At 35.7% G+C, this 13,651-nt stretch overlaps 1 protein-coding gene across 1 annotated transcript; it reads left to right on the top strand.

Moving 5' to 3' along the window:
* Window positions 1-8,719, top strand: LOC121414071 (tubulin alpha-8 chain-like). Its single transcript, XM_041607126.1, has 4 exons — window positions 1-79; window positions 4,600-4,728; window positions 6,699-6,942; window positions 7,574-8,719. The coding sequence occupies exons 2-4, from the start codon at window positions 4,711-4,713 to the stop codon at window positions 8,698-8,700; spliced, it is 1,389 nt and encodes a 462-aa protein (XP_041463060.1). The 5' UTR covers window positions 1-79; window positions 4,600-4,710; the 3' UTR covers window positions 8,701-8,719.
* Window positions 8,720-13,651: the final 4,932 nt, after the last annotated feature.

The following is a 13,651-nucleotide window of genomic DNA, read 5'->3' as shown; positions in this document are numbered from 1 at the left end:
CGTCCCTTACAACGGTGAAGGCTCATCTACTGGTGATAATTTCCTCGAGATTTTTAGGATATCTTACTGCCGGAAAATGGTAAGTTTCAATTTTTTTATTATAATTTTGTTTTGTTTTGATGATTACGTGATTTAATCCTCGAATTACATTTTCCCGGTAATTTTTTCATGACAATATAACTCTCATTTGCTAGATCGGGTTGCGAGAAAATAAATCATGATTCGATTAGATTCACAGTGATCATGACAACTTTATCTCTGTAGTTCTGTAACTATTTTTAAAAAGAAATATTAAATTGCTGAAAATGACGTTTTCTCTTGTATTGTGTATAGGCCTACCAAGAATATGTGGTGTTGATATTCATGATAATGACACTAGATTATATTAAACCACGTCGTGTTTGTGACGACACTGAGTGGTAATTTATTTTTCTTTGAAACTTTTTATTGATAAAAAAATCGGTATGTACAACAACAATAATCATCACATAAATCACATTTACAATGGTATACGATACAAAAACAATATGAAATAACATACATAACAGTACATGACAAGTTGGTAAAGAGTATCAAGGATATAATAAAGATTTTATTTAACAGGGGTCTATTTTTTCAGTGCAATCCTTCAATATGCATCTTATCTTATCTGTTTTGCAATGTTAAGTTTAATAAGTTTTGTATTAGAAATGAAAAATATTGGCCCTCTTAAACATGGCTGTGTGTTTTCATACGTTTCTATAAGTATCAAATGGTTTCGTAGCAATTTTTGTGGGCCTTTCCCATTGGCGGCGGAAGCCAAAAAATTAGAGGGGGTCTACCTGAAATTTGTGATGGACACATGTAAAAAATTTGACAAGCAAAAAAAAAGGTCAACCTAAATTTTAGGGGGACAAGAGACATTTTAAGGGGGTCCACCAGAAATTAGGGGGGACGCAGGAAACAAAATTGACCTCAATTTTTTTTTTTTGGGGGGGACCTGTCCCCCACGTCCCCCCCCCCGCTTCCGCCGCCTATGGCCTTTCCAGTCCATAATGAATCCAAATATCATTGAGTGGTCATTTTCATTACTTCCCACGTGATGGGGACGAAGGGCCTCAAAGTAACGAACACATTACTTTATTAATTTTTGCAGTGTTTCTGCATGCATTCACTAAAAACAACAACAAAAAAACAAAAATTTCCCTTGCTGAAGTAGCATAAGCAAATTAATAGATAGTGATGAGATTCAGTGGCGAGTAAAGAGGCAAAAAAAGAAATTGAGGGAGTTAAGCATTACGTATAGAGCAAAACATTTAGCGAGAGAGCAAAAAAAAACCATTTTATTTACCGTCCCCAGTTTCCCTCTCTAAAAACATGACCATGTAACACCTACTCTAAAACAATTGCACTGGCTCCCATTGAATTTCGTGTACAATTCAAATTCTACTCCTAACATTCAAATCTCTTCATGGACATGCTTTAAATATCTCTCTGAATTAATCCTGGCATATACTCCCAGTACGTCCCTTCGTTCTGCAAATAAATATTTCTTAACATTAAAAAAAACTAAACTTTTCGGTGATAGGTCCTTTTTAAGCTCTGCCCCACGTCATGGAACACTCTTCCAGCTTCCCTCTGTTGTATCCCAAATATCACATCGTTTCGACCCAATTTAAAGACGTACCTCATATAAATAAGCATATTCAACATAGCCCCACTTGTCCTTGATGTCTTTTTTTTATTTTAAGTTATATGATTTCTAATTTCATTTCTGCTTGTATATTTCGAATGTTCTACATTGTAAAGCGCTGTGATATGGATTTCATGAATAGACTATTCATTTGGTTATTGATATTATTATTATTTATGAGAAGCTAATTTTGACAGTAAACATGGTAATTATTCAGTGGGAAAACATATCGTATTTACCCCTTTTCATTTTCCCTTCTTTCCATTTTCTTCTCGGTGTTATAACTTCATGTGTGTATGTGTGTGTGTGTGTGTGGGGGGGGGGGTCATGGCCCCAATGCCAAGGCCCGAAACTATATAATTTTAAGCAAGTACAGCTAATACCTAGCGCAAATACATGTGAAACAAATATTCCAAGCGCTCTGCATTTTTTTGTCAGGAAAGTATTGGAATTCCCGTTATACTCGGTGCATAGGCATCTTTTGAATTCTCAAATATAAGTAAATATAAAAGAAGATACATATATATAAAGTTTTTTTCTACTAAAAAAGATTTTTCAATCGTATATTATTATAAGTTAAAGATATATAAACATATTAAATCGATGAGAAAAAGATTTCAGAGCCCCCCTCACATACAACTTCTCAACTGTTAACCATGATATGGTGTGCATGTATATTATGGAATTAAAAGGATTTAAATGACAAGTCCACCGAAAAAAACTCGGGCTTGAAAAGAGAAAATCAAACAATGATGGCGCAAATATTCACTACTGAATGATACGCGCCGTATAAGTTTAAACAACAACAGCAAAACTTAAAATTTCATCGAACTCGAATGTTCAATTGTATATAAATATATTTACGAAATTGTATGAATATGTATACAATATCCTCACTCCATGGGAAGCATTCCAAAAAGAATTTCCACACTCAATTGCTAGGCATACTATTCATGCGTCCGTATCATACCGTTTAAGCCATTGAATACCTAAGTGGAGAATGGCAACTTGTGAGTTGACACCTTGCCAAGGACGCTGGGCCGCGGTGTGATTCGAACTACGACGTCATAATTATTATATGATGTCCGATATTAATGATATGCTAGCCTGATTTGTCTGATTTCGTTCAAATAAACTTAATTTTAGATTGGACTTAGCATTTGACGAAATTCTCGAACCAAATTCTTATCGTGACTTATTATTCATTTTTCCATTTTTATTCTAGCAGGTTATCAACTTAAGAACGAATTAACAAAATATAAGTAAGCAGAGTACAATAAAACCAAACCCCAACTATGTTAATGAAACACATAGAGGTATGCCTACTACATTATGAAACACTAAAGCTTGTTACTTTAGCGAAATTATTGTGAGATCATTGAACGTATTCCTACATTATGAGAAAAATGCATATTTTTAGACAGTTCAAACGCAAAGCTTGCTACTTTGGCGAAATAATTGTGAGATCACTGAACGCATTAAACGCTGCGTTATTATCATCGATTTTGACCTTATATCATTGTGAAACTATTGTTTGCAATCACGCACAGCTGTTAAATAGGAATCGCGTATTATAAGGTTACGGGGGGAAAAGTTTATTCAGTGATTAATACTACGTCCTAATTTGCTCTAAGCCAATCAGAAGCAAGGATTCCCAATAGCTTATAACAGAAAGTGAAAATCACTGATTTGTTTCATGAAATGCTCCCCAGCATCGCCAAATTGAGTTGGACCAAAATCTGTTTTATTACAATATTCGATTTATATAGTTTTGCCTTGTTTTGTTGTAGGCCTACTGAAATATAATTTTTGCTCTATTTCATTTATTTTATTCTAACAATATTCAATCAGGATAACCAGATCAGTTAGAAAACTGGGTTACATCATGGTCCTGACATAAAATATATTATCTTGTAGTCCTGGGGCCCGTTTCATAAAGCTGTTCTTAAGTTACGAATGACTTTACGCACGACTGGTGACCCTTTCTTGTGCTATGTGATATCCCTATATGTAATTGAGATAATGACCTGAGAACATGTTCCAGTCGTTCGTAAAGCTGTTTGTAACTTTACGAAAAGCTTTATGAAACACCAACCAGGTATTTCTGAACATAAATGACTTTGCGTTAGTATCTGGGGATGAAGTAATGTTTTAACAGGGGTCCCCTTTTCGTATGATATCAGATAATCAAATCACTAAAATGTAGAGGGTTGGAGGCAAGGTAACGCCCTGGATGGAGGAAGGGGGGGGGGTTGCTTTACTCATTAATGTATATGGCCTATTTCAAAATTTTGTGTTTGGCGTACTAGAAATAGTCTCATTAAGCTGAAATATAAATCCATTCAATTTCGGTTCATTGATAAAGCATAGACATCGCTCTACTTTCAAGACTAATAATGTAATGTTTACAAAAAATACGATTTGTATCGAGAGACTGCACATTACATTTACATTTTATACATTTGAAATTTTAACATGATTAAAAATTGATTCATTGAGAACTTGTAATATAAGTATAAGATTCGTCGGATGACTTTTAAGTCATTTGAAAAAAAGAAGAAGTACAACTTAACAGATCGGACGAGCAACGAAGTCCCTTGGTCATGTTCTTGGGCAACATATATGGTGCCCCATCCCCCGGTGTTTTAACATACTATGTTGGGTATTTTCTGTTACCTTTACCAATTTTGGGCAAATAACAATCTTTGCAGTGAAATGCTTTTATATAGGCATACATTTAATTATACCATATGAAATATTTAAACTTCAGCTGGAGAGAATTAAAGCGATTGATAACTAGAACGTGTTCCAATGTTCTTTAAATCATGTCTCGTAACTTACACACAGCTTTCTGAAAATGCCTCAGTTCTTTTCAGGCACTCAATGTGATTTTAATCATATTTTGTTATCACTCTTTCTTTTTACAGCATCTTCCGTGAAACAAATCTGGATTTAAGTTTTCTATACCTTTAAGATCTTGATAATAATTCAACCGTGATCATAACCTGTTGTAAATTCGCCGCTGGGACCCTTACAAGATGGCGACGAGAAAACAGGTTTGTGATGATCGATGTAACTCTATACCGTGTGTCTAAAAAAAAAACGTAACACTTTTGAAATGGTTGCCAAATTGAGCATATAGTATTTCATGAAAAAATGTCAATATGTATGGAAAGCTAAAGGACCAACCTTTCATATGAAATGAAAAAATTGAAAAAAAATCATGCTTCGATGAACAGGGTTCACTTAAGTTAGAGGTATGAAAATGGGCCTGCGCAGGATTTTTCCTTCCAATTTTGGACAGGTATAGCATACAAAATAAATTTGATATGAGATATTCATGATCGATGGATTAAGAGTTAAAAGGATGTTTTGAATACCAGTCCTTTCTCTCTGTCATTTATCAATCCCCAAACACCACCCATGCCACACACACACACACACACACACACACCAACTTCCACCTTAATGTATCATTGATCTGGTAGATGTGAAAGACTTTTATCTTTACCGGTACCCTTACTCAATCGGTACTTTGAAAGCCGTGATATTCAGTCAAGAAGAAAAGATAGCCATGTGGACTATGAACTGATTACTTTTGTCAGATCTTTCATTTTAAGATGAACAAAGCAGTTGTAAATAAGAAAAAAAATAAAAGAAACATGAACATCTTAAAAACAAAAATTTAACTTGTTTTTGTCATGTCTGCCCTAATGTGTGTGTGTGTGTGTGTGGTTTGTGTGCGTGTGATAATTGGTTTGAGCAATTGCTTGATGGAATTAATGTTTCAGTGATTTATCGATTGATTTCATTGATCAAAATGAGTGACTGGTTAATAATTTGATTATTAATGGAAAAAAAAATGATCCACCAAACTTTCAGAAGAAAAGTGATAAAAAAGGAAGGAGTAGGTGAGAGGATAGGAAGAAGGTTGTATGTGTGTGTGTGTGTGTGTGTGGGGGGGGGAGGGGGAGGACAGTGGGTTGCGTAATGTTAATTATGATTTGGAATATTTCAATTTAGCCAATTCCCATTCATCCTTAATCCCGTTCAAATCTACCAGATCAATGATACAATAAGATGGGAGTGGAAGTGTGTGTGCGTGTGTGTATGTGTGTGGGAGGGGTGGGCAGTGGTGTTTCGGGATTGATAAATAACAGAGAAAAAGGAATGGTATGCAAGGTATTCAAAATATTCTGTTGATCCATCGATCATGAATATCTCATATCGACCTTATTTTGTAAGCTGCAAGTAACTTACCTGTCCAAAATTGGAAGGAAAAAATCCTGCGCAGGCACATTTTCATTACTCTAACTTAAGTGAACACTGTTCATCGAAGCATGATTTTTTTCCCAATTTTTCATATCATATAAAAGGTTGGTCCTTCAGCTTTCTATACATATCGACATTTCTTCATAAAATTACATATGCTCAATTTGGCAACCATTTCAAAAGTGTTACGTTTTTTTTTAGTCACACGGTATAACTTTTTGGAATAGTCATAGGTCCAACGATGACAATAAAATCTATGTTAACATATTGGTAGGCCTTATAACATTTCAATGATTTTAGAACTTCTTCAGACAAACATAGCATATGAATAAATTATGAACATAATTAATGTATAGGCGTATAAGACTTTTACAATGTGCGACCTCAGTAGTGACATATGACTACACATAGGCTCCATTGGCGGGAAAATAATATTACTTTCATGCCATTGCATGTAATAATACTTGTCAAAAATAAGATAAACCCTTAATAAAGTGTAAAATGCAGTTCTAGAGTCGTGGATTCAATGACCACGTGATCATGTGGTTTTCATGCTGAAGGGTCTCCTAAACAAAACTTATATTGTTTGTGAATAATATTCAAAGAATTTGAAATAGAACTATTCATCATTATGGATTTACCTTTCGCTCTGTTTTCTCTCTTGCAGAAATAGAGTATAGCATACAGAACGCTTTCTCATGTCGCTAGTTACATGTTTAGTGAGTAGTGTTTATAAATGCATTGTATCTTTCAGAGAGAATGTATCTCAATACACATCGGGCAAGCAGGAGTTCAGATGGGCAACTCGTGCTGGGAACTCTACTGCATTGAGCATGGCATCCAGCCTGATGGCCGACTCATCGACAACAGTCGTACAGCGGTGAGTGACGACGAGACAGAGGGCGAGCCTCAACCTTTCACCACGTTCTTCAGTGAAACGGGATCAGGAAAGCATGTTCCAAGGGCGATATTTGTCGATCTTGAGCCTACTGTTATAGGTAATAATTAAGATTTTAGGCATTGTCGTTATAATATTATTTAACGTCATGTATCTTTATCATTATCGTTGTCACCATCGTAACATCACTCATTGGTGCTATCACCATCTTCATTATCACCATCGACCTCATCATCAATATCTTCATCATCATCATCATCATCATCATCATCATCATCATCTTCATCTTCATCATTATCCATAGAGTCTTCGTCATCATTTTCACTCACCATCTTTCATACATGTAATCATCATAATTGCTCATTATAAAATACATCATCGTCATCGACATCATTATCATCACCATCGTCTTGACCCTCATCATCATCATCACTTCCACCATCAACATCATCATCATCATCACCACCACCAAAACCGCCATCATCGTCATCCCCATTACCATCATCGCTAAAATTTTAAGGACATGAGTAAGGCCTACGCTCTTTGAGACTTTTTGTTGTTGTTATGTTGTTAATGTTGCGAAGACTTTGTTAATTGTAAATGGAGAATTCCATACTCAACACAAATATCAAAATCATATGACAATGTGATCTTCATAAAAATTTTGCTGCTTTTCATTAAAAGTCATAACCCCCAAATTCCTGGTGTTTCTTATTTTTCTGACATTGCAGACCAAATTCGCACCAGTACATACCGAGAGCTTTTCCGCCCAAAGCAGATGATCACCAGCAACGAGGACGCTGCTAACAACTACGCAAGAGGTCATTACTCGAACGGGAAAGACGTCATCGACAAAGTCATGGATCAAGTCAAAAGATTGGCTGATAACTGTGAAGGTCTTCAGGGTTTCCTCCTGTTTCACAGCTTTGGAGGCGGGACAGGTTCGGGATTCACGTCCCTGCTGATGGAGCGACTGTCGGTGGACTATGGAAAGAAGACCAAGCTGGAATTCGCCATCTATCCCGCACCCCAGGTTTCGACGGCCGTCGTTGAGCCATACAACACCATCCTCACCACACATAGCACCCTTGAACATTCTGACTGTGCCTTTATCGTTGACAACGAAGCCATCTACGAAATTTGCCACAGAAACCTTGATGTAGAGCGTCCGACGTATACAAATCTAAATCGCTTGATCGGTCAGGTTGTGTCCTCCATAACTGCATCTTTGAGATTCGAAGGCGCCCTCAACGTTGATCTTACAGAGTTCCAAACAAACTTAGTGCCATATCCACGTATACATTTTCCCCTTTCAACTATTGCACCAATTGTGTCGGAAGAAAAGTCTCATCATGAGAGATTTTCCGTGGCTGAAATCACGAATGCTTGTTTCGAGGCTGGAAACCAAATGGTGAAGTGTGATCCAAGGGATGGTAAGTATATGTCCTGTTGCCTGCTCTATCGCGGAGACATCGTCCCTAAAGACATTGCCGCAGCCATCAGCAAGATCAAGACGATGCGCACCATCCAGTTCGTTGACTGGTGCCCAACAGGCTTCAAAGTCGGCATCAACAGCACACCTCCTTCGGTTGTTCCTGGTGGGGATCTAGCCAAGGTCCAACGGGGTGTCTGTATGCTCAGCAACACCACTGCCATTGCCGCTGCCTGGGCACGTGTTAACCATAAATTCGACTTGATGTACGCCAAACGAGCCTTTGTCCACTGGTTCGTTGGGGAAGGCATGGAAGAAGGGGAGTTCTCGGAGTCTAGAGATGATCTGGCTGCGTTGGAGAAGGACTATGAAGAAGTAGGAATGGACTCAACAGTAGGAGATGATGAAGACTTTGATGCCTATTAATATCTTTCAAATCACTTTCTCCAACTTCTTACACTGCAATAGTTCCTTAAATTTGTTTTCATTAGTTAAAGATTATTGTAGATATTTTGGTTTATTTATTCATTTCACTCTTAGCATGTTTAGACTGTTCTAGACATAAGGACATCAGTACTAGTAGGCCTAGAATGACTTTCAAATAGTGTTATATGTATGAAAGGATTTGGAGTTTAAAATGATTTCTGGACATTTAATCAGTAAATTTAGAAGAAATGTTAATGTAGTTAAAACTTTGTCGCAAATGTTTTATTCCCAGACTTTCTTCAAGACATTTGATGGGATTGCTTAAAAGAGTTTATAAACCAACTATGTAAGTTTTTAGAATCAATAATTTAAGGCAATTTGAGAACAAGACACAATTTTGAAGATGATATTTGCTGTGATGTCCATCTGATGTGACACTGGAAATCTCCGTCTGTGACTAAAGCCATGTTTAAAACTGTCTAGCGGAGATCCGAGCTCAGATTATCATGATTTCTGTGTAGCATGGAGGCATACTAAGTTGACTACTCGTCAATATTCTATTTATTTCAAGTGTCAGGGATTCCAGATAGAAATGTCAAGCGATTATTAAGAAGTCAAGAAACCCATTTTCTGTAATATATTTCATCGAAAGTTGGTCAACATGCCAAGCAAATTTCTCTTAAGAGACCGTTTACATGCCACTTTAATATGCATTGAAAAAATAGTAAATTTTCTTTTTGATCTTTGAGATAATATGAAAAATCCTTGCTTGGTGTGAATAAGTGGAGAGTAATTCCACAGACACAACACAGTGCACATTTGGTTTTCAATGTCAATTTTGCTAGTATTAAAGAGAAATGATTTATTACGACTGTATAGATAAGAAGTACAATTGCACGAAAACGTGTCCGTGGCACGCTATGGGTATAAATTAAACATTAAAAGACGCCACAAATCTCATAGCAATTAATGTAGGCCTTTTAACTTTCAAATTTTAGCATTCTCAGCAATAAATTTTTAAACGAGTTCATCGTCTTATATAAATAATAATGATGCTGCCCTCTATTTGAATTATAAGAGATCATGGATTTTTATTTATTTTGATGGTGGAACTAGCTATAAATTGGACAAAACAGAATACTTATGCAAATCGTGTTATTCATCAAACTCTGATTTATCTTTATCATAATTGGAAATATAATATGATACTTTCATTGTTTGTTACTAGGCATTATGGCCTATGGACGAACTCATCAACGGTGGGAATAAATGAAAAGGGGACAAAGGGAATGAAGGACAAGGAAATAATTAAATAAAATAGAGAGAGAGAGCAGAGGGAGAGAGGAAAACAGAAAGATGGAAGAAAGAGTGGGTGGAAAAGAAACAAAGAAAGAAAGAAAGAGAGCGAGAGAGGGGGTATGGGAAAAGAAAATAAGAAACGGCATGGGAAAAAGAGAGTAGAATAAAAAGAATAAAAAGACTAGAACTGCAATCGTTTCAGAACGATGTGCATGCATTGGCGCCTCTGATTTAATAGAGGGTAAGAAACAGAAGGAGATAGAGAGAAAACTCTAGATGATATACATTCTCAAAATATTAGAGGGCGCTTTTTCTTAAAGGAATGGTCACTGATGCGTAAAACACAGTTGGATTATGTGAAATGATACAATTGGCAAACCCTGAAAATATGAGACAAAAATGAATTCTAACAAGGAAGTTATGGCAATTCAACTATTTTAAGACTTTGCAATAGAGGGCGCTATTTCTAAAGTTATGGTCAATAATATGGATAACATGTCTACCAAATTAGAATGAATTTGGATGAGGAACGGTTGCAGGGGAAGACTAATAAAATTTACACGTTAATCAAATTGAATTGTAGCACATTTTGCTCTCCATAGGAAGTTACATTCTGGAGTACACAATTTTAGACCATATGGCCCCCATACGTTGTTGTTGAAAATATGTGCATTGTGAGCAGTATACCATATGTTCAGATTGACTTATCTTGAAATTTTCTGTTGTAACCTATGTCGTATTTGGTATTACTGGAAATAGTATTCCAATGCGGTGCAATTGATACCACTTTTATTTGTACGCAGGCAATAGACCGGAAGTAAATGACATATAAATAAAGACATTAAAAATGAAGTTTTTGCACAATAATTTTAAGCTGACGTCAGATTTTTGTCAGTTTCTGTTACAAAAAGTTGACGAACGGTTGAAGTATATATCAATACTCATATCAGCCAAGTTAGAAAGAATAAGCTTCAATATTAAGGAAATAAGAGCAAGTTGAAGTTGTGCTGGCATTAAAGTGTATTTTGCTGATTTTTTGGAGCATTTTTCAGATATTTCGTCAGTTGTAAGGTAAATATTTTTTTAAATGGCATGAAAGGGAATATCTTGAAGACCCTAAATTCAAAAAAAGATAATGGTTTGGCCATGCATGACGCAATGAGGAGCATTCGAATGGAAGCGTTTTTGAAACTTTAGAGGGTGCTTTTTCGATGACGGAATATCAATGATACGTGAAAACTCAGTAGCATGTATGTTATGATACCGTAATAAATTCCTTAAAAGATGAGCTCAAAATGAATCAAAACAAGAAAGTTATGGCCATTTTACGATTCTTTTACTTTACATTTCAATAAATATGAAGTTTTTTGAAGGAAGGCTATTTAGGATTTGAATTTAGGACATGAAGATGGCATTTTGAAGGTCAGGTTATGCATCGCAGATGATAAAGAAACTCTTGGACTATCTATAGCAATTTGTTAGAAGTCTGTAGCATGCAGGATAACTGAGATATGAAAGAATGAAGAATGGTATGCAAATGGACTTTAAATGGACAAAATGGCGCCTGGATGGTCATGCATGAGTGATTTTGGAAAATGGAAGACGAGAGGCACAACTAAGGATGGTGCCGGACAACATGTGTACCAAATTTGGATGAAGTTGGATGAGGGACGGAGTCAGGGTAGAGCTAACAAAAACCATGTGTTAAACAAATGGGATTTGGTGGAAGAAGAAGAAGAAGATTACGGAATAGGAATATGGAACAAGAACAATGCATTGTCGCCATTGGGCGTCAATGCAAATAAAGAGAGAAAGAGATGGTAGATAAGAAGAGAGAGAGAGCGAAAGATAGAGAGGGGGAGAAAGAAACGGACACCCGCACCTTTTTTCTTTGTTTTATATAAGGCTTAATTTCTTATTTTCTAAAAACGGAAAATTATTACATTAAATCATAAACAGTAATCAATAATTATTATTAAATTATAAATGTATGCATATTTTCAGTCGAAATATACAATATACATACATTGTGCAAAAACTAAAAATTCATTTGTTTCCTTTTCAAATGCAAGACACATTGACAAATGTAATCGTAGATCTATTTCTAAAAAAATGATTCATTATATTATACATGTATGTTTGTAAAAACACACATTTCCAATTTAAACATTAGCGAATTAAGAGAGAAAGTTATGAAAATATATTGAAACCAACTCCCCTAATATACCCATTCCCCTACACACTATCATTTCACTCCCCCTTCATCCACCATCCCAACAAAAAATATCTATTTCACAGGCCTAATTTATTTCCCATAGACTCGTGTGTTAAAGTGACACTTTAAAAAAAATATAAAAAATAAGGTGGAAATTTGAGGGTTGAATGTTTACTACCAATGGATAGGATATTATGGCTTAAGGGTTCCTCGACCGGCTCATTTTAAAAATAAATCGGCATTTATGGAGACTACACCTGACGGGATCAAATTCTCTACTTGAGACAGTAAAATGGCCCAAATTCTTCCGCCAGTAAAAAAAAATAGTTCCATTGTAGTCATACATTTTTCCAATATGGAAAAAAAGAAGTTCAGTAGGTACCCTCCCTAGAATCAGTGTTAGATTCTCAGTCATATTCAAACACTTTTGTCAATCAGCAATATCAAATATATAAATTGAGAATGGGTTGGCTCGAATGAATATCTTTTGCCTGCCAGTTGTAGATAGGTCCGTGTAACCTCTATCAAACAAAGACACACACGCACTCTCAAAATAACAACCAAAACAATTACCATTGTCGTCACATATCCAACTCTATATCCAACCGCAGTCACACACGCACGCACATATACACAAATACAATAATGAACCAATTTACTCGCAAACAAAAATAAAATTACAAGGAAAAAAACAATCAAACACAAAATAGTGTTTAACCTTCCTAATTCAATTTTTTTTTAACGTTTCACTAGGAAGGTAAAACAACAAGGAAAGACACACCAAACTGAACAGAAAAGGACACAAAAAGCACATTCTTACACAACGGGATACAAAAATCACAATTCGTGTTGGCTTACATGCAATGAAGGAGAGGGGGGGGGGGGGGGGGGGAGAAGAAAAAGAAGGAGATCAATATAGATGAGGAATTATTGTTGGAATATTAACCAAATCTTCTTATAAGGGGGTGTATCATTATGCAAGAAATTGCGGCGAGTGAGCGTAGTTAGCGAGTTTTGAAAAAAGTCGCTTCAGTCGCTTAAAATAATATGCATATAATACAGACTGTAGATGATAAGGATAAATTATCAATAACCTAAACGAAAGTAACAGTTATATGCACATCCTGGTTGGTATGCAAATGAGGAGACTGATGACGTCATCCATTCACTATTTCTTTTTATTTTTTTCTATGAAATATTCTAATTTTCTCCTCATTATCAAGTGAAACAGTGATTAATTCCTCCCTGAACATGTGGAATAAGCATTGTTTAATACTGTATGATTCAGTCAAGTCGGTCCCTATGGTCAAATCTGTGAGAAAGGAAACATTGTATAATTCAAACAATAAAGAAAAAAGGAATAGTGAGTGATGGACATCATCCACTGACTTATTTGCATGTCACTTTCTCATCTTACATCCGATTTTGATGAAATTT

The sequence above is a fragment of the Lytechinus variegatus genome, chromosome 4 (genome assembly GCF_018143015.1).
Source record: "Lytechinus variegatus isolate NC3 chromosome 4, Lvar_3.0, whole genome shotgun sequence".
NCBI classification, from domain to species: Eukaryota; Metazoa; Echinodermata; class Echinoidea; order Temnopleuroida; family Toxopneustidae; genus Lytechinus; species Lytechinus variegatus.
The sequence above is the reverse complement of the archived record's forward strand: the minus strand, read 5'-3'. Positions and strand labels throughout refer to the sequence as shown.

Bases quoted from the DNA above. Each gene is read 5' to 3' on its own strand.
- LOC121414071 (XM_041607126.1), top strand. The intron at 6,943-7,573 runs GTAATAATTAAG...CTGACATTGCAG, and splicing joins TCTTGAGCCTACTGTTATAG to ACCAAATTCGCACCAGTACA.